This window comes from Gymnogyps californianus, chromosome 6 (assembly GCF_018139145.2).
Source record: "Gymnogyps californianus isolate 813 chromosome 6, ASM1813914v2, whole genome shotgun sequence".
Lineage (NCBI taxonomy): Eukaryota > Metazoa > Chordata > Aves > Accipitriformes > Cathartidae > Gymnogyps > Gymnogyps californianus.
In genome coordinates this window covers 40,096,765-40,119,743 of record NC_059476.1, presented here as the reverse complement: position 1 = coordinate 40,119,743, position 22,979 = coordinate 40,096,765, and the positions used below count along the sequence as shown (strand labels likewise).

Sequence of the window (22,979 nt, the reverse complement as noted above, 5' to 3'; positions counted from 1 at the left end):
CATACATACACACAAATACTTCTCAAAACAGCATTTGACTAGAAAGGAAAAGTACTAGTAGGTGTACTTGTTAAGTCAGTCCAATCCAAGTGCATATTCAGGGAAGTTTTACATCAGCAAGGATGGGCAGCAAAGAGAATATGTTTTGTCTTAAATTACAAAAATATAGTAATGATTTGGACCCACAGGCTACATAGAGGCCATCAGCAGGAGGACAGAAGCGATGCCTCCAAGCTGGACTGTTTCATCTCTATAGCTGGAAATACAAGGATACAGGGGAGCTTTCAAATCTTCCTGTAAGGTTTCCACCTATGAGATAACATTGAAAATAATCCTGCAGATGAGACAGCAATTGCACAGGTATTTCTGTAGGTTTTAAATGCATTCTTAGCATTCAGTACTGCCAAAAACTATTCCCCTCCTAATATCATTCAACCCTATTCTTTTATTTTATCTAGCACACAGGTACTGACAAAGTAGCACACCTGACACAAAAGTACTCAGCTTCTACTCCACATCCAGGCTGACTGTAATGGAGAGGCTGATTAATTTGGTATTAGACAGATGCACAATTGAAAATAAATCCCAAGCCATTGACTACACTGGAAGAACAACCAGATAAGGCATTTTCTTTTCATACCTGTAATACTTAATTATACAAAGGTTCTACCACAAGGACTGTAAGAAAACAGTTGAGCACAGCTATGGGACTTTTTAATTATTATTTTCTATGTATGATTGTTTATGTTCTTTAAGCATAAAATGATTTTTTTTTTTTTTTTAAGGTTCTGGTTCATTACAGGTTTATTTCTGGATAATGAAAAAAACCAGTCATTTATCTGAAGCCATTCACTCAGTTATCTTTCTGTGTCAGTATGTTCATAACTATTTTAATTATCAGACAACAACAGGTTCACTGATTATATGGAGCTGTGTGAAGACCATGCCTGTAAGTGTCTGGCTTTATCTGCAGTTTGTAGAATGAGCAATTCAGAGACATTTAAAATACAGTAGTCTCCATCACATTTCTTGAGCACCCAGAATGTTATTAGCCAAGCAGAGACTCTCATCACCTGTTAATCACTACCTCCTTAGCAGAACAAAAAGACTAAGGCTTGAAGACAAAATAAAACAAAATTGCTAAGCTCCTGGAGCTGTAAAACCACCAGCCCGTGCCACTATACCCATTGGTGTTATTAACTAAACAGATAAAACTGTAGATATGAGGAGCAATTGGCTTGAGCAGCATCCCAGAGGCAAGCTTCTGGGTTTTCCTGATTAGCTTCATTCAATTACTTCTTCTTAATTGCTCATGTGTTAAAGCTCATTAAATGAAAAATAATATTGCTTTCCTGCAGGTTGTGCACTTGAGATTTGAAAAATGGACACCACTGGTGCACCTTTGAGATACTGCCAGAGAGATTTCAAAGAGCAGTTACAGCCTATCGAAAGCAAAGTAGACTGCTATTTTTTGTGGCTGTAGGATCCTCAATCTCATTGTGAGCTCAGTGACAGAGTACTTCTCATTTTCTTCTGAGCTACTGGTAAATTTTCACTTTGAAATCATTCAACCTTCCCCCCTCCCCCCCCCAAGATAACCAAAGTTTTAGAGTAAAGGTTGACACAGCAGCTCATAATTTTAACAGCATCAGAAAACAAAACAGATCTTCGGGCTCGTCTTCATCTTTATAGTGTTAACCTGTAACTAATGCAGCCCAAAAAGATGAAATACCACAGCTTCACAGAGCTACACTTTACGACTTCTTCAGTTCTCTTTGGTGAATTCGTTTCTCCTTCACTATCTGTTCACTCAGAAATTATTCCAGAGCATTTCTGAACAAAAACTCTCTAATATTCCCAAATCACATCGCACATGTAGAAGCAGCATGATTTTCACAGAAGATACTATGTTGTTACGTAGACAAGCAAAGAGGAGGTAGGGTTTTTTTTGGTGGTTTTTTTCCGGTTTTGGGTTTTTTTTTTCCCCACAGAAAACATACAAATAACTCCAAGTTAATGCTCCTAACCCTATCTCTATCAAATGAAAGCATCTTCTTCACATACTGTATCATTATGCTTAGCAGGAATTGCAGATGCCCTATTTAATTGAACTGGAATAGATTTCCTATCAGGACAAACATACTCTGTGAGCGTCTCATAAGAAACATATCTTATAGAACATGGCATTTTAGTAAAGAAGAAACTGTAAACAAAATCTCTATCAACAAAGACTTTAAAATAACATCTTTAACTGATGGATGTCTGCTACTGAAATAAGTTTAAGGCTATGAAAGTTTGCTACAGTTGCATGTGTTATAAAATAGCAGATATATGGCATGTTCAAATACAAATGACGTACAAACGCATTTTTTTCTCCCACCCCAACCCGAAAACAACTAGTAAAGGGTCAGTGCAACAGATAGCTCACAGAATGTACCCACACACATGAAAAACTTCAAACTTCCTCCTCTCATTTACAAAACAATGCTTACCAAATGAGATGGTATTTACAACACTTAAAAAAAAAAAAAAAAAAGGTTTTTTTTCCAACTTTAGCAACTCCTGTACTGTAGTCAAGCAGGAAAAAGGGTTCAAATAACCATTAAAATGTTTCTCAGAAGGGAAACATCACAAATATCTCTCTAGAGCCTCTTACCAGAAAATGCCCAATCCGCATTGATAAATACTTCTGTTTCACATTTAGCATGAAACATTTTATTAGCTTTCTAACAATTTGAAGCTTTTTATAAAGAACAGTGCCTAGATTTTTTCAATTAATTTTGCAATAAAAAGCAGTAAAGGAAAACTTGGAAGGACAAAAAAAAAAAACACTGAAGAAAGGGAAACAGAGCTGAAGTTTCTGACTTGCGTATCTGAAACTTTGCATACTAAACAAAATGGTCCATACCAATGGCTCAAAAAGCCATTTAGCACCTCTTACTATAATTTTGAAGCCAAACTGGAGAAAATCACAACACAAGCTTGAAGATACTGGTTTTCATCTTTATACATCTAAAAACCTTGAGATAAAACACCAGATACCATGGAATTACAGGTGATAAGTGGTACAAATCTTGTTCCAAATTCTAAAGTAGTCATCCTAACGAACATCAGCTACAGGGAACTACTCCCCCATCTTCTGAGCAGTGGGACTCATTTCATTTTAGAGGGGATTCATTTCTCTGCACCAACTCTTGAGTGCTGACAAGCGGGTACGAACACACTCACATCATAACTGCTGATGTTGTGTGAGCCTGTTCACAGAACAGACCAACATTGCGAGCGAGATTGATTTGGAGCTCCCCAATTTACAATCAAGTGTCCTATTGTTCATCACTATTATTGCCAAATAAACACAGAAAGCATTTAGGGAAATTTTTGAAAGGTGACATTTACTGCAACTTCATCTAATACTAGCCATTTTCACAGAATCACATTAAGTTTCATAATGATTCATGTGACAGAATCCCAACCATTTTATGGGAAAAAAAAGTCTGATGAGTCAAGAAATATTTGCAAAGATGAGTAAAACCTATTGTTTCTATGTAAGAAGATGGCAGAGAATAATATAACTCATATAATATGAGTTATAAACTCATAACAATAAAACACATCAACTGCTCTATCATCCAGTATCATTATCAGTTATACTATGTGGAAGAAAAATAGTCCACTGTTTTCCTTTGATGTTTTTTCCAAAATCTTTCAAAACTTACTATGTTTTTGTGTTGGGGTTTTTTTTGAGTAATTAATTTTTGTGCTGTGTTACCCATTTGCAACCAAAAAAAAAGCCCAGCTATTTCTCAAGAAACACGATCAGTCTGCATTGGCCAATTAGTTGCAAAGAAAACAACAAAACTACCATCTCCAGCAACATCAATGCAACATCAGGCAACAACAGATACCTTGTTTTAAGCTTGGACCATCCGGAGGTTTGGATGAAACTTTTAACGAGGGAGGCCCCTAGCTGCTTACAACTGTGTTCCACTTTAGGACCAAACAAGTAAGTCTGGTTTAAAGAACTCTGTTTAGAAAGAAGCCATGAAATTAGTCTCATGTAAGACTTGCACAGCAGGTCAAATAATTAATTCCTGTCCCATTATATCGCCTTAAAGTCAGGGAACCACTTGGCAGTAACAGAATTATATGTAGCTGCTCAAACCAATGACATTCCAAAACAAGATGATACTACTAACAGAAAACCCTTCTCGTCAGTATAATTGAGTAAATACAAACAGCTCATTCTAGCAAATAAAGAGGAAAAATAATTATTTTGGCAATAACTTGTTTTTCTCAACAGATAGTACCACAGAGCAGGATTTGACGTATTTTAAGGGACAAATAAATCAAGTATTTAATGTTGCATCAATATTGCTGGCAAAATAATTAGTAGCCTAAAAATCAGTGACTAAAACTATGATATTACGGTACAGGATCAAGCAAAGCAAACAGCATATGTAGACTATTTACTGCTCTGCAGGAACATGTTTAAAAATGCCTAACAGTTTGCAATACCTTGAATAGAAACCCCTTTTAGATGTTTCTAAAATGAGAAGCGATAATGTTTATCACTACTGAAGTCAAAAAAGAAAACTGAAATGGCATTGTAGGTAAACACACTCAAAATCATACCACAATGTCCATCCTTCTGTGAAAATCAGCTTTCTAGGATAATTTGGACTAGATCTGTTCAGCCTTCAATTGCAGAGAAATCCCATTTATCTATAAATCCAATTTGAGAACACAATTTCTCTCCCTTGCTTCCTTTTTCACCTCCTCAACCCTTCACTTTGCAATCAGGCTTAACTAGGTGCATCACGATAATTTGACATTATTTAAATATTTGATTTCTGCTCATTGTAGCCTACATATATAAACTATTCATCTCCGCACCAATTTAAGGCTCGCCATGCCTCAATACACTGTCTAATAAATACTGCAGTAAAGGACAGATTTTTTTTCTCACTATCTTTTTAAACCGAACTCAGTAAGACCCTTGGACTTTTTTTTTTTTTTTTTTTTTTTTTTTTTAAATCCATCATTGCTTTCTTCTGTTTACCCCAAAGTTTTCCTTTCGCCATCTGAAAAAGAAATTTCTTGCACTTCAACATAGATTCCCTGGAAGAGATGAGAGAGAGGGTATTTGCCTGGGAGCAAACCCAGTGATCGTGTCTGTGCGTAAGGGTAGAAGTCTTCAAGACAAAAATCTTTCCAAGTCCATTCTATTTGCTCTGTTAAGTTCACATTAAATATTAACATCATAGTCTTACCTGTTGCAAAAGCCAATGGCATTTATTCACCCGACACTATAGGCCAGAGTTATAAACTGCAGTTACTTCATAAACTACAGCAATATTTGTGGAAAAGGGGAGGAGGGTGTTTGGTTTGGGGTTTTTTTTGGTAGTTATTTTTGGTTTTAGGTTCAAAACCCCAGACATTTCCTCGCCACACGCATTCCATATAAATCCCTAGCAATTGACTGAGTTTACATGAGCTTTAGTCAAGAAAAACACTGTCTATATTTAATGATAGACAACAGCTGAACAGTAATGATCCCCTAATCTGAAAAGGATTACTGTAAAATGAACACATTAAAATGAGCTGAGAGCGCTCATCCTTTACAATTATTGCCCAAACACAGGACTCTGCTCCCACTACACACACTACAGCAAAGATACTGTTGTCTGGGGAGTCCATACTTACCAAGTCATCAACAAAGAAAGTCAAGATCTCCGCTGAAAAAGATTCCACACTTCATTTTTTTCAGAAAACTTAGTTACAGTACTACTGATCTTTTTCTATACTAATTACGTAAAACTTCATATTTATTGCTATTGTAATTGGAGGTGTCCTTGCAATAACCCACTGTTCAATCACATCTTTGCCACATAATAAAACAGAAAACTTATGCTCATTATTGATGCAGTTAAGAATGCCACTCCTGATACATAAATTAATTGAACTGAAGCAAACTGGGCATTTGAAGTGATTCAAAACCAAATCTGTAACTTGTAATGCACAGAACCTGTGCTTTAAAGGACACAGCTATGAGTCAGTTCTTATGTGAAAAATCAAATCATAATAAAATCAAGTTTTGATCAAGTTGAAGTTCCTGTGCCTTGTTTTAAACAGACACTTCTCATCAAAAACGGATTAAATTGAAGCATAGTAGCAACAGGGAGGTAGTTGCTATCACAGTTTATTTGTCAACATATGACAGCCTGATATAAGCATTCAGAAAATAATACTTACTGCTGGATTGAGACAAGGAAAAATGAGATGAGAGCTTGGAAAGTAATATGACAAGGGAGGGACAGTGATGCGTAGGAGCAGAAGGAATATGCAGCTTGCAAAGCTAGCAATAAAGTTCAGTGGCAGAACAGAGAACCCTAAAGATAAAGGAGAGGTTGTTATAATGCACAAAAATGGGTATTTACAGAAGACTGAGCATGAAAGAGGATGTGCACCAGAACTCCTAGGCAGCAGGAAGAAGGGGAAGTCTGAAGACAGAGGAAGGAATAAATGGGTGTTTCTCTCCACTCCCTGACTTTAAAGAGGCTTTAAAAGGGTAAATTCATGGATTCTGGAAACTTATGTTTCTACTCAGAAAATATCTCTGTGTTTCAACTCATACCTCATCCCATTCCTCACATGTCCTGTGGCTGCAATAAAGTCTACAGTAGAGAACACTGCAACTTTGGCGTTTCCTAACAGCTCGGACTCCTTTCCCCAGACCAATTGCTTCATCTTAAGAAAACGCTTTTAGAAAGAGTTAGTCTGAAAATGAGCTTCAGTAAAGAAAAAAAAATACTTCTGCTATGAATACAGTATTTCTAAGCCATAATTTAGGTACATACCCCAACTAATCATGCAGTGGAAAACTTACTGGAATCTGTCTATGTTTGCAGGCTACCTATAACCAACCTCAACCCTGAGTAGCTCAAAGCTTCTGTGTTGACACAAATAGTCTGCTGCAGTCATACTTCTTATTGTAAAAAAAGATTACTAGCCTCCGATATCACCACGACACACCTAGGAATTCTCAGTTTCCAAACTATTGCTACATATACAATATATGAATACAAATAAGTCAGCACAATATTTCCATTAAAAATAAAAATTGAGTAGGCAATGTAAATAAATGGTGGACCATGATATGAATAATAAGGCCCCAAGGGACACAGGCAAATTTTAAATGCTGTCATTTGTAGTATATGTCTGCTAGTTTTTTGAAAGTCAGACTAGTCTAGTTATTGCTCTTCAAAAACAATTTCAAAGTCTGATTTCCTCCAAAGTTATTTCGATAAATAGCCAAGGTAAAATATTTACATTTGTTCTTATTAAGGGCCTCCTAGTAAAGAAATATGGTCAATTAGTATGAGCTATCTTACCACTAGATCTAGTGGCCTACTGATCTGCAAATGTGTTTATGCTTAAGAGAAAACTGGAATAAAATGAAACAAGCAGGTTCTGCTGATCCAGTTGGAAGCGTCACAGCAATTCAGCAGGTAATTGAGAGACAGATTTACTGGATCAGTGCAGATGGAGTTTATCTTGTGGGGAACAATGTCAGAACACATGGAACTACAAAAAAAAAAAAAAACACCCACAAAAACAAAAACACAAAACCAAAACCAGACACCACACCACAAAAACAAGGATTGCCTGGAATAGTATTTTGAAGAATTAAATTGGCAGTGTCCCATCTACAGCAAGTGGATTCTGTTTAGATTGAAATTAAGAATGTGTGCAGAAGGGGGACCTCAGCAGTTAATTCAAGTCCAGAGGGAAAGATGTCAGTAGAGCTGAACTAAGCTCCGCGCAGGAAAGGTTGTTGCCTTCAATGTCTTTATGCTGCTTAGAACAGAGATGCAAAATGCACATGTGTACACACACTTTACGTTAATGCATGCATGTTTGCAATTAGATTCAGAATATTCATGACCGAAGAGTCAGTATAATCCTCTGTACCCAGCAACACACATGAATCCTGCCTCATCCCCCCAAATTAAGGGAGAAATCTACCACATCTGAGAAAGCACTGTCCTATTCACATTATGTCAGTGCACCGTCTCTCTTGGCTAAAAGGAATTAGTTTCAATGCAAGTGGTAAATTTGTTCTGTGAAATCTGGACAGGAGATGGAGATCACAAACAGATACAGTATTCTAGAAAACCTGACTTCCTTACTCTAAACTCTGTGTCAAAACACTGACTAAATTGTCAAATAAAGTTACACAGACACATCTCTCCACTCAAGACTTCAAAGCACAAGAATGACCAGTACAGGGGCTAGCTCTGCCCAACACGCACACTCTATGGCTATAAACCAACATATGAACACATAGACACAACTGCTGCTGATTTTTAGAAGCTCAGCCCAGTATCATTGGAGTTATAGTTTACTCTATGAAAGTCCCAGAGTCCAAGCCACTCTTACAGAGGGGACACAAGCTGTGCCAGTGCACTTTCACAAGGGTTTCTGCTTTCCCTGCACCAGGCCTTCCCTTCCCTGATGTGAATCTCTCCTTAAGAAAGGGCACCTGTCCCTTGGAGGAAAAGCACCAGCTCAGTATTCACAGCTTTCCCACACCAAGGGATAGCTCAGGTCAGTCAAGGCCTAGGTGACTCAACATCAATGCTTGCAACCATACAATCCAGGCAACCCAACACACCCCACCTCACATGCAAGAATAAGGCTGAGCAGAAAGAACCTGGCAGGCCAGTGCCTAGAAGAGGCTCACTCCTAGCTAGATACCACAGTCTGGTTGTTCCAAGGATGTTGGGATCTGGGATTTGTTGCTTCTTTACAAGCAGCTTCCTGCCTCATCCATCCCAGCACCATCACAGGGAGCACACAGGGAACGCGGTCACTTCTGCCAGGAGACCGAGGGCTGAAATTTGCACATTGACTAAGATGAACCTTGTTTCCGATGCCCGTATTTCATGAATTTAACTCGCCTCTTGCCAAAGGGAAATTGATGTTCCGCAGACTCAAAGCATTGCTAGTGGCACTTCAAGATGCCCCAACAGTTACACTTTGAAGAACTAAACCCTTCAGAGGAACTAATGGCTGAACTACAATTCAAAGACATCAAGAACAGCTCTTCCCTTTAGGATCACTGCAGAGCCAAGTGCCCGAGCTCTCAACCAAAAGCAGCAAGTTTCCATAAAACAAACAAATTACTTCTGTTCTGAGGAACAGAGGCTTTCCCAGGCAGCCCTTAGGCAAGCACCTGTTTGCATTTCTCTTCTTTCACTGGATAGGGCTCAGGGAATGATAAATGAGCTACATGTATTCAAATATGCATTTTCCTGCGTTAATTTCCTGCCCAACAGTAATATATCAAGATCTGAAACTATTTTATTTTTAAAGTAGCCTCTTAAAGTGATTTGTAAGGCCCTTTATTCAATTTTTGTAGCATAAGACTCTGTTAGACTGAATAAAAGGCAGTAACTGATAGAGGGGACCCCATGCAGCAGAAAAACAGATGAAGGAGCTTATGCCTGAACAATCCTGGTGGCAAAAGTGAATTGCATAGTTGTGTTTTTCACAGGACAACCCTTATATAAAAAGCAATCTCCCACTCAGGGCAAAGATAAAGACCATTTAAATGGCTATTCCTTACATCCTGATAAAAAAAAAAAAATCTGCTTAACCCTTATGAAGTGAAATACATATTTGGATAAGTAAACCTTCTGATTAGCCTCAATTTTATTTCATTTCAGATACCTAGCCATAGATGGACTTAATCTCAATTAGTTCAACACCTTCTAAGTGTTGAAGTTGGCAAGAAATGTGTTTCTTCCTGCCTGGTCCACACGCCTTGCAAAGTCTGAGTTTCAGTTTAAGAATCCAGTGAGGATACAGTTTTACATTTTCCAGCCTAACCTGGAAGCTGCTATTAAGCCCTTCCAGACTTGGTATCGCCCTCCCCTGCTGCAGATCTAGCAGTTATGCAGCCGTAGGGTGAGTCAGCTCAGCTTATTGAGCCAATGGAAAATAAACCCAGGGAGCTCTAGTTGCTCATGTAGTAGTTTGGTTGGGGGCGGGGGTGGGGGTGGTGGCGGTGTTTAATGTGCAAAGGGAGTCAGGAGTAAGAGTTTCTGTTCTTTCAATACAAAGGCCAAAAACCTTAATGTTGATATAAACGAGGCCTGCCTTTAGTCTACTTTTAAACCAGCCATCCCCACACACCCTTCTCTCAGTGGTAGTAGGAAAAACAGTAGCAACTCCTTTAGCACAGCCAGGCAGACAGTCGGGCTCACCCGGCAATCTGCTACCTTGGGCAGCTTCCCACACAGCCAGCTTTGCATCATCCAAGGTAAAAAAAAGTAGGTGCTTAACGTTCAACACAACCGTAATGCATATACCATGATGTGAGGTATTTGCAATACTTAGCAATCACAGTTTTCCACCAATTCCCACTGAAGTCAGTTATTTCCTCCATTTCTCCCTGCTGCATATTTTATCCCAGACAAGTCTATACTCCCCTACAAAAAAAAAAATAAAAATCCATGTTGATTCAGCCTTTCGAGGGCCTTCATTAGCTTAAGGGCAAAAAGCAATATCTACTATCTTATATTTCAACCAAAATGAGATTAGGTTTGGTTTTTCCCCCTCCATCTACATGGTAAGTTAGACTGCAATGAAAACATTAACATGTATTCCTTCAAGCTTCTCAAGCATGAAATCTTTGTCCTGCAGAGGCACTCCTGCTAGCAAGTCCTGTACACACACACCTCCTGTTCAACAGGCTAGAGTAGTCAAAAGTAAGGAAATGAGTCTGAAATTAGAAGATAACATCATACTACTTTGATGCCAAGTCCAAATTCACCCATACATTAGAAAACAAAAGCTACAAAAATCATAATAGATCATTCCTACTTTACCATATATTACAACACAAGTACTGGATCCGTACAAAATGCAAGTGGAATTCAAGCATGGACATTTTTGGATGTTACATGATAGGGTGGTATAACAAGTCCCTGAGTCAGCTGAGATGTAGGGAGACAGGTGAGAGCAAGTGTCAAGTTGAGCCAGGGAACACGTGCAGCCTTTGCAAGCCCGGCCCTTCCCCTCTTGTCCCTCAAGAACTCCCTAAAAAAGACAATCCAAATTTGCACCTGCATTACAAGATAATGTAAGGACTGAGATGGCCTCATCTCCAAGTGTATTAATTGAGGACTTTTGTCAGTATTCTTGTTTTACAGCTAAAAATCTTCAAGTGAAACATAAGGGACTTCTCAAACCTTTTATTCATTTGTGTAAAAAAAAGGCAAAACAAGTCAACTTCAGATTAAAAGCAGCCCCAACAAATTACTATCGTCAAAAATCCTTCAAAGATGCCATTATATTAAACAGATCACCACAATTCACAATCCCATTAAACACTTCTGAAAATCCTAGTAACGGAATCATTGCAACTTTTGTTGGTGGTTTGCTTTTGGTTTTCTTCTGGTTTTAAACAGTGATCAGAATTATTTTTGCCTTTCTTTCATCTTTTAAGAGTAAAGAATGAATTACTGGTACCTCCAAGTTCGCAGCTATATCCTTCATGATGGGTATATACCAAGTCTAAACGCTGAAGACTATTAAATCTGTTAATTGTCAAATGATCATTTTTGCTGGATTTGTTTGGTGTGGCATGAAGTGCACGCAGACAGCTTTTAAATTCAGCAGCCTCCTCTACTGACCAAAAGATTGCTGCTAAAGTGTTTCTTCTAGTCACGTACATTGGATAAAAAAAAAGGAGAGAGAGAGAGAGAGGAAAGGAATTGTATTCTGGGTTTCCACCTTCTTCCTCACTGCTTCTTTTAGCTTGAGAGTTTGTCTCTGAATTTAATAGAGTAGCACTGAAAAAATAAAAGAGATTGTAGCTGACCTAATTTCACATATTGCAAGGCTATAACTGACATTTCTACTTTTACTTAAGCGAAAATATTACTGGAGAGGAAAAAAATAAAAAAAATAAATCTTTGCAGTCTTCCTCCTGCTTGGAAAAGAGCAAACTAGGGGCAGCAGAAATCATAAAAATAGACTTCTTTCTTTTTAAAAGACAACAATAAAAAAATCACATTACCCATCCATGCAGAGTCTTACATTTATTCTGGCATACGATATGATTGAGCAAAAAAATAATACAAAGAAATAATTAGAAGAAAACACTGAATGGGTTCGTCAACAGTACATTGAGACTAATGTGATAACTCTTGAACAAAAGAATTGGGTTTTTAATAATTTTTGGGTTTGGGGTTTTTTTTAAATACAAAGAAACTACAGCAGATGTAAAGTATTTGCATTTCATTAATAGATTTTACATACTCCCCACAGGAAATTAGGATGCTGGAAATGCTGGATTAGTATGAAAATTATAAGTACCACCCGAAGAGAGATGGCTAAAATGAGATGACAAGCAGACTTAGTTCAGATGGGTACTTCGTCCTGAAAGGTGAGTTCTCTACAAATGGGTAGTAACGTATGACTGAAATTTCAGCTCGCTGAAAAATTGGAAGAAGAAATGCAGGACACAAATTTATTAGTGGCACAAATGGAAAAAAAAAAAAAACTTGAGCACAAATTTGACATTGCTTTGCATGTCACTTAGACACCACTGACAAAAACATTGCTGTGAAAAAAATCCCTAAAGGCCCGTGCTTATCAGTTACGGATGACAATAGAAAAAGACAGAGCGGTATTACATTACAGCACAACCGCCAGCCACCAATGCACGAAATACACTTTACTGAGTGAAATAACTCCAATGGAGACAGCAAAGCACAGCTGGCATCGTAAAGAACTGTCAGGATGTCACCTGGACACAAAATACACACGCCAGCAACCACGTTCAAGAGAGGAATTTAGCCGACAGAGCGACACAGCAGGACTACTGGGATCACGAGGGGAAGAATTTACTTTGCAAGGGCAGCCTACAGAAATACGTTTGTTTAGTTTAGCAAGCAAAAACCAAAAGGGGGAATTATTGCTCTCTAAACGTTCCTTTGGCTGGAGAGCAGAAACACCAGTGATGGAAACACATTGCTTGAACTGAAAGATTACGCAGGCACTATCAGCTAGCCATGAATAAATTGTCTCGTTTCTACAAGAAAATGGCATTGAGCCAAACGAACAAATGAGATTCTGGGGAAGCTTTATAGTAAGTATAGGAAGAAAGCAGTCTAACTATTTCCAAGGCAGTCCTTGATAAAGTTTTTAAGGCTACTTTGTAACATCATTAATTGCTGTGGCTGGGGAAGATTTGATGACTCAGGAGGTCAAGCAAAAACATCTGAAATAGAGAAAGTATGAGCTAATGGAGCAAAATGAAGTAACAGAGGCATGCAACTAACTAAATATGCACAGCTACAACCATGAAAACAGATCATTTGCATGCTAGATACAAAGAAATAGGTTATAATTTCCACCATAATTGATTTTTCCTGTTTGTATTCATGATTGTTCTGCTGTTAACTACACTGTTTTTAAATTGCAATCGCTAAAAGAATGCATCTTTTCTATGTTATATGTTAGATTACAAATTTTGTTATTGCAAATTAGAACAACTCTACCAGTCCCAGGCATGCCAAAGTACTTCTCTGCAATGATGTAAGTACAGAACATAGTTTTCTATTTAGCTGCAAGAAACATATTTCAAAGTAATTGTTTTTATAAGCATTGCCTCATTAGCTGGGTGGCATTTGTTGAGTAACAAGTACCCCACCCTAGCTTAAATTAATTTCCATATAATTTTTTCTATATTATAGCATAATGGTATTTATATGAAGTACCTTGAAGATATTAGAAGTACTTTTAGCTAGATTTACCCTTTCCTGAACACGGGTCAAAAAAAATCAGTTCATTCTCGAGTTTGTATCAGGGTGCTGCATGTTCCTCAAGCAACAGCGTTTCTGAACTTTTCCCCCCAGTAAAGTAACAATATGCTTGGCTATATGCATCAAATTTATATTCATTGAAAAGCAAATCTCCTCTGTTCAGACTATATCAGAGAACATTATCATTAAGGATAAAAACAAGTTTGAGTTTTGTGCTAAACAAAATGGCGTGAGCCAGGATTAAAAAACAAACACAGACCCCCACCCCCCGAAAAACCCCAGGAGGAATATCACGATGTGGCCACACTAGAAGGGATCCTTGTAAACTCATTTGAAACACTGGCTTAGACAGAAAACACAAAATTTCAAGATCTAAGTTAATGCACTAAAAGAAAGTCTGTAAAACCCCAGTACTGTCTGAATACTATCTCCAAAGTTGTGGCTATTTGGAGCAGATATATTGCTAAGTCGTCCACAAGATTTAGACCTGACTTTAAAATATTCTGTATTTCCAGGTCGTCTCCATTTCCTAGTGACACAAGTGAAAGTTTTATTGGGAAGTTTTCATAGAATTATTGCAAGCATTCAATATAAGAAGCAAATAAAAAGTTAAACCGGTGCAAGGCAATTTAAAAAACAAAAAGAAATCTAAATAGCTGAGTTTCTGCTGGCATTGCTATCTCTGAGTGACACAACTTTCACTCGCTCACAATAACTCCTGACACAGAAGCGAAGAAGTTGCACAGACTCTCTCCTACCACGTGACCCCACCAGGCAACAAACAGTTTTATAAACAACGGATCACTAACTGCAACTACATGCTTACGGCCTTTTTAAGTAAGGAAGTTGCTATACATTTTCAGTCACACTATCATGAATGAATGATAGCTTTATATATAACTGTGAAAAGTATCTTTCCCTTCCTCTAAATCACCTGTAACAAAAAGGTATGATCAGCATGCTTTTTGAGATAGAGACATTAATGAACATGGAAGTTTGTCATATAAGAAGTAGAAAGGAACAAAAATTGAAACCCAAGGAATCTATTTTCCTATTTTGAAATATCAAACTGTCTACTACTGTACTTTCTGGGGCATCTGTGCCATGTGTTTTGCACACTTCAGCATCGTTGAAGTGCAAGTAGAAATCGGTATTCAACTGAATATTCACAATGTTATTTTGATCAAAGACGTCTTTTTGGATGAATGTTATGATGTTGCCTGTGTGCGTACAAACAAGATCACAGTAAAAAAATATTGCTTTATGTTTTCAGCCTACCATGAGTGATCTCTTTTCATGACCCTAGAACAGATACAGCCCTGTGCAGTCCTATCATCCTGCTTCCCTCCTCTCCCTTCAACTTATTCCCATTGCTCGCCTTCCTCATCCACTTCCTCCCATGCTGCTGAACACACCAGGGGACATCCTGCTGCCACGCAGCCTCTCCTCCCTCAAATCTAGCATTTTCTGCTCAAAGACCACTTGACAACCATCATCAAAGTCCGGCTTTGCAAAGCATAATGGCCCCACTCCTCTGCTACAATAAATTATTAAAATGCAAGCTAATTGTATCCAAGCATAGATCAAGTATCTGAAATATGAGCAGCTCATACACTTCACTTCAGTGTCAAGAATGACAGCTATAATGACAGCGTATAAAAACAGATAAAATGAAATTAGTTCTCTTGTATATTACAGACGGAATATATATATTGTATATTCCGTCTGGGGGACAGAAGGGAATAAAAGGACATTTGGAGAACAATTAATAGAGCAAGAAAAAAAATACTTTCTACTTGATACCAAAAAACCTAAGCAAAATTCAGTAGGATTGAAGACTTCTCACAAAAGCAAAACTACTGTACTTCATAACTGCCAAAACAGGAGTTTTCTAAAAGAAAACCCAGCTGCAAGAATAAGTCATAAATATGTACTATTACAGCTTACCTGCATAGAAGACATAAGTGCCACTTATAATGAGCAACTTCATTACAGGCATTCTGAAACCATACTCAGTTTTTACTTATGCCCCTCATTATTCTTAAGAGTATTTAAGAACAAGTCTGTCAAACTCAGCTCTTCAACTTTTTTAAATTGTTCAAAAGAATAAATCATAATCAGTTATCTAGGTCTGTAATTTTTTATTACTATAGATAATTGGTAGAACACATTTCTGGTATCTCTAAATTCAACGAAGATGTTGTGAGAATGAACATGAGCTACTGGTGCCATGTTTCAGGATTTCTGAAGCATTGTTTCTCTAGAAGACCCTCATTGTGGATCTTTCCTCAAGTTTTTGGTCAGATATGTATACAGCCCATTAATAATTCTCTCTCAAACTCCTGTTCCAAGTGCTGTAACTGTTGATTTACAAATAAAGCAAGGTAAAGTATTTGTTCAATGAATAAGAGGAAATAAATTTTAATGCTAGAGTCCAATACTGAATAATCATAACTTAAGATTTTTGTCTTGCCTGGTAAATCAACAGCTTTGTAAAATATTATCATCAGCAGATGCTTAAAATCATGAAACATACCCAGATCTTTCTTTATTGTAACCTCTCTTTCCTACCAAGTACCAAACTAATTTTTCAAGTAATGGGGGGGGGGGGGCGTGCGGCAGGACAGTGATTAAAATGAAGTCACAGAATCATCCCACCCCTCCCACAGCTGTGCCCCCACAGCAAAAACCTTACCTTCATCATTCTGGGCCAAACAACCTGCTAAGATAGTAGCAACTGCAATCCCTACAGCTAACCGTTCCCAGAGACAAAACCGCTGTAACATTTTTTGTCAAACTTCACTCAAGGCAGATCTGAAAAAGAAAGATTTGATACATGCGTTAGTCAAGCAACCTCCACAAAGGTGAGTGATTACAAACTACTTCACGGGTAACTACGTATGCATAACTACATAGGGTGTATATAGTCTATAAGAGTGCAACATCGTTTCTGTTAAAACAAGCAAGGTTAATCCCATTAGCATCAATACATACATATGAACTCATTAACTTGATAATCATGTACGCAGAGGCCTCCAAGTAAAGAATATGAAAGCTTCTTGCTTAAATCAGGTCTAATTTCCATAAAATAAAGTATTTATGTTATTCTTCCTGCTTCAGCCTTATGCTTTAAAGCACTTTGGAGAAGTGACCATATCAGAGAAATTCCACTTATTAAAACTAGTGTTCAACTGCAAAAGTCAGCAGGGACCCAGTTTCAAAGACATCGCCCAGTAGAACCTCTCCCAGGAAAAGCATGAGCGAACCCCATAGATGGCCTTCTTTAATGAGACATTCTGTTGGTTCATGCCCAGCAAAGGAGGAAAAACAAACAAAAAACCCCACATGTACCAAAAAAAAAAAACAAACCCAGAAAAAAACCCCAGAATAAACTGGCCAAGACAGGTCTGGATGAAATCCAGAGCATATTTAGAGTGAGTAACATCAGAAAGTTATCTAAAGCTCTGTTTTATGGCTTCAATAAAGAGAATTAGCATATTTCTGTAGCCCAGAACTGAATTATTTAAAAATATTCCTTCACATTTAAAAACATTGTGACAAATACAATGGACTTCCTAGCAACAGAAGCATGAAATGGGGAGAGACTTACAGCAGTATAAAAACAAGCTATTGTATAAAAAGGGTTTAAGTGCTGTCAATTTTCCCAAGCAAAGCACTTGACTCAGATTTCATTGCCACTTTCTGCTTATAACTTTCTATCGTGGTTACAAAACTGCTGTATTTCATTCCAAGTCAAACAAACAGACTATTACCCCCCACTTAACAGCCTCAGCATTAACACCATCTGATCCTCTGTCAGCAAGACATTATTGAAGATGTGCTATCGTTTTCCTTCCACAAACTGATCTTACAGAAAACACAAATGTATGGATAGCATCTAATTCACACAAGACAACAACAACAACAAAAATCTACTTAGGGCATAAAAACATCCCTTTAGATCACTCTCAAGTTATTGGAGCCACAAGGAAGCTGGGTTTCCACTAACAGAAATAGGTGACAGTTTCATTAAGTACTGGACAAGCCAAGAATTTCTCCAAGATCTGAATTTATTCCAAATCATATCATCTTGCAAAACATTGTGGTTAATATGAAAGAAACAGTGCTATGATATAAACTGTTCCTCTTCAAAAAAAAAGACAAGACCAAAGAGTTTTGGAGGAAAAACTGGGGTTTTTTCAAATAAATAAGGAAAGCAAGCAGTGACATTTAATAAACCAGATTGAGCAGTCCATATTTACTTAAATATTTAAAGTTCCTAGGTGCTTGACACTGTATATATTTAGCCTGCTTCCAGGGCAACTCACATGGGTGGGATTTGTTAGGCTCCCTTACACAGCAAGCAGAGCTCTTTTTTCTTTGCAAAGACATGGATCACAGTTGACTTTTTGCCTTCCAGTGGATTTTAATACCAACATTCACTATTCCAAACAATGCTGTAAAAATAAAGGGGAGCAGCAAAACCATTTAAAATCCTACACCACGCACACTGCTCCACTTCTCCTTCGGCGGTTAAAGATGGAGAGGCTTTTCCAATCTCCATCTTCATTCAAGTAGGACTCTTCCCACCCTGTTCAGCAGCAGTAGGTCACTGCAGGCAGTCAGTTGCAATAGGCAGCAATTTCAGGAAGAACTTAAATATTATACATCAAACAAGGAGGCAGCCTGTGTCTAATTGAAGCAGTGGTGCAGATCTCATGGGCCTGTTCATTTTCATTTCAGCTAGACAAATGTCAGTCTTGACAAAACAGCTCAAGGTTACAGGAATTAATGAAGTCAAGCCATGCAATAGTATCTATGAACCATACAAAAGCACCCACCTTCCTCCTCTCTCCTCCTCTTCCAGTAGCACTTCTACAACAGTTTCTGCCCCTAACTCTAGCAGAGACAGCTCAAATAAGAATTTCAGACCCTTCCTAAAGGGCCTATTATTCCTATACATGTGAGGAGACCAGAACTGTTAGCAAAGATCCACTATCAGTAAGAAAAACTATTTAAAAGCTTACTATGCAGCTACGAAAAGGAAGCTTCAAGCTCACCAAGTATGTCACCCATAAAGAGCAGCTAGTTCTTTCTTGAGGAAAAAGAAAAAAAAAGTTTCCTTCCTTGAGGAATCTACCAGTTTGCCAGTGTTGCTCAAAAGTGGCCTTTTCCTCCCTTCTAATTACCAAAATGCTCATTTGATTACTGTCACCTAAATTTCCACTTAGCCAATTCAGAAGTCATTCTGGATTTTGCAATGGCACCTTCAAAGAACAGAAATTACTTCCACCAGAATATATTCTAGTTGACTACTTTTAAATAAAGGCTGAGTGTCTCACATTGCCCAAGCGGATTCAAATGAATCCAACGTCATCGTTAGACTTTGTTAGACTTCCTGGGAACTTCTGAGGATGTGAACTTCTCAATATTTCACCATTTTTTCCTCCCACATTAAGAGGGGATCCTAAAAGAATTGGGCTCTGTCACTTTTTCAGTTTAAGCAGACAGTGTTATTACATTAGGTGGCATTTGCTGTCAAGTGCTTCCAACCTGTTACACCTCGAAAATAGAAACAAGCGGTTCAGGAGACTATCTTAGTTTCTTCAGGTCAGTCTAAGAAAGATCACATCCATATGCAGATTACACCTGTTATAAGACCTAGAAAGAAATGCACATACACACTTCAGAGGCCTCTGATATTTCATTTACAACCTTGGGGGAAAAAAAAAATAATCCAGATTTCCAATCACGATGTTCTATTTTAGAAAGTTATTCAGAGCTCAGCTGACATACTGGAGTTGAGTCTACTCTGGAGAGGATTTTAGGACAGAATCTTGGCAGATTTATTTTTGATTTTGATGAAATGTCAAGTAAACCACGAGGATAGCAACACTGCTGCTTTAAGAATAAGCATCTCTATATACAACTGTAATACAACAGAATAAAAACTGGCCCCCCTTTTTCTCCAATTTGTACCAGAAAAAACCTGGTATGAAGTGTAGAAAGCAAGAATATTCTGAAATTAAACAGATTCTGTAACTCAGAAATAGCTCATAACAAACCACAAGTTACTACAAAGTCCCCAAAGGTAGACAATCTGTAAGAAATACAGTGTTGAACTCTAGATGCACAGTCTGACAGGGCAAAGGACAATTATGAATTGATGATAGAAGGAAGATCTGTACAGCAAGAACGTACAATATATCTACAAGACTCAGTATTTTCCTGGAAAACTATTCTAATGTTGCTACAGCAGAATTTTAAGGTTTGATGTTACCATGGGCAACGAGAAGTTATACACCCAAGCACAAGAAACATTAAATGAAAAATAAAAAGAATTAAAGTTTAGGGGAATTTCACTTCCTGGCATATCTGCATTTAAAAAAAGAAATAAAGTTCCAATAATGTTCTCTCTGGAGCATTCCCTGTTTGACTGTACAGCTGTACTGAGAAACAAAAATATGGACAGATTTTCCCAGAGGAGCAGCGGCAGCAGCCGATCACTGGAGATGTTTACAGCTCGACTGCAGCAAACTGGCGTAATCACACTCCAAGGAGCAATCATGTCTCCTCATCTCACTTCTGGCCTTTTTTTTTCCTTCCCCTCTCACCAGTGTAGCTACTGAATCAGCCAAAATGCCAACTAGTTATCAAGACATCTATATAAGAGGCACTTTAACAAATTTTAAGAGGGGATACAAGTGAATAAAAAAAACCCCAAAATATCAAATACGAGTTATCACATCCAAGCACCTTGAATATATTTAAGGCCCAATGATATTACAAGTAACCTTAAATACTTATTTACTTTAAGAGCAGGTGTTATTACAGTACTTAAAACGTTGCATTTATTTGAAGCTGAGAGGGGAAACATGGACTCAGTCAAAATAAACAGCCAGGCATAGTTGGGGTAAAAATATATTTTTAGTTACCCATACAGAATTGTTCTTGGTATGGAAATAAAAACTGAAGTTATAAGAAGTATTTTGAAATCAGGTAGATGCTAACACAATCTAACGCCACGTGTTGAATGGAACCGATTCTTTATAACAGCTAACCTCTCAGAGAAAGACAGGCAAGGGAGGGAAAAAAAAAAAAAAAAGAAGAGAGTCACTGACATGGTTAGGAAATGATAACAGAAAATGAAAAACTAATGTACAAATACCCAAACCCTCGCACACATTGTCCCCATTGGTCTCTGATAAACTCCTAACCCAAAACTAGAGCTTAAATTGCAGCAGAACACGGTGTTTCAGTAAACACTTGAAACAATTCAATTTGAATTGGAAAAAAAAAATCTAAATTTTGGACTGCGTTTGCAGCAAGCCAGAGGCCATTGGCTTATTCAGAACAGAAGTGACCTATACACACCTGATTTCGTATGAAACATGGAATATAGTAGTGCCACACCACATAAACAGTCAACACAGCAACAACTTCTTTAAGTGTTTTCTTACCATTAGCAGCAAATCTGAAAAGAACTTTGAGGCAAACACTATCAGGGCTTCGAACCCATTGTAAGAGCAGAAAGTGCATACTTAAAAAGAAATCATTAAGTACCCATTAATTCAGTAGACTTGTAAAAAAATATTTGCTATTTAAGTCAAAAACAATAGCTCCTGTGAAAATGCCATGGTTGGATGAATAATACAGCATTTTAAAGAAATCGACTAAATACCCATTTATCTGTATGCTACTAATTTACACAACCAGCCAGAACTCCTTCAAGCGTCAGAAGTTACACATTTTGCTTAGTGGTGTTGCTCTTTATATATTACAATTGTGATAAATCTTTAAAAGTGTACATATCTTCAAAAGTATATGTAACCGAATCGTTTAAACACAGGAAAAATTATAGTGGACAGTTTTGTTATAAGGCTCATCTATATTATTACTGATCAGATGAACTCTTTTAAAGATTGTATACACAAAACCAGGGAGTCTCTGAAGTGCAAATGCTTATTCTAGAGAACTGGTGCCATAATAAATCAGAAATGTCGGTAGAAACAGGAAAAAAAAGTCTTTTACAGAAGCCAAAAAGGAGATGAATTTGCTTTACAGTCTGACAGTGTTCCTGGCTTGGTTAAAGCTACGGTCCATTAAACTATATGTTCCAAATGTTTTATTTTTGTTGCTGAAACAATTATGTTGAACTGTCAACATAAGGAAAAAAAACTTCTAAAATATTATTTAAACACAAGAACAGACCCCCAAAAAACCCCAAACCTCTGGTTTGTCTCAACACCATTCTTAACTAATGTCACTTCATATGGTAGGCAGCTCCATCTGGCTTAACATATGTCCTAATCCAGTTAGGCACAGCAGAGCGCCTACCCATTTACAGTTTTAGCTGTTCCTAGTGCCACACAAACCAAAGGCAGCATGGCACTGCGGCACTTACACTAGCAAGCAGATGGGACACGTACAGCAGAAGTTGGTGCTGGGACCTGACACCCACACTAAGTATCTCAGGGAGTTTTTACTTCTGATTAGCTGGGTCCTGAGACCAAATGACTGGTGGAGCACATCTGGAGCACATCAGCTAGAAAGCTACAGTGCTGGAAAACACCCTCAACTTTAGGCTTAACCAGAAAACAAACAAACAAACAAACAAAACAACACACAAGAAAATTCCCGCTGACGAGCTCAGGGGACCACTCCAGCTAGTTCGGGGCATCCTGGAAGGCTAAATGTCAGCCCACAAACTCCCATGCCCAGTTGCTGCGCTTCCCAGGTGGCTGCTGAGCCCATCTCATAGCATCTACTTACAACCAAGAGAAGAACCAGTGAAGGAAGACTTTACCTTTGACTTAAAGCCATGTAAGCTATTTATGGCTCTAATTCAGCAGCAAGTATGAATAACTCCGTTTACTCAAGTCAAATATCTGTTTAAATGCTTTCCTGAAGAACTCAAGCATAAGCAAATATTTGGCTGAACTGGGGTTGTAGTGAATAGTCTACAGTGCAAATACAATCCTTTCTCCAATTTTGGGTGTTACAAGAACCAGAACACTACTACAGTTTTTATTTCACTAACACTGGTTGAGCACTTCATACGTAAATATTTCAGCCTATTGGATTTACTCAACCCCTATTGTATTAGCTATAGGGCTTTCATGCTATAGAATTAGCACATTTGGT

At 37.8% G+C, this 22,979-nt stretch overlaps 1 protein-coding gene across 4 annotated transcripts in view; it reads right to left on the bottom strand.

Moving 5' to 3' along the window:
• PCDH15 (protocadherin related 15) overlaps positions 1-22,979 on the bottom strand; it is a 419,295-nt gene that overhangs the window by 360,889 nt on the left and 35,427 nt on the right. For all 4 annotated transcript variants that reach the window (XM_050898730.1, XM_050898731.1, XM_050898732.1 and 1 more), the window contains exon 2: positions 16,531-16,649. In XM_050898730.1, the coding sequence (XP_050754687.1) occupies positions 16,531-16,621 (91 nt within the window). In that variant the 5' untranslated portion in view covers positions 16,622-16,649. The remainder of the gene's footprint in view (positions 1-16,530; positions 16,650-22,979) is intronic.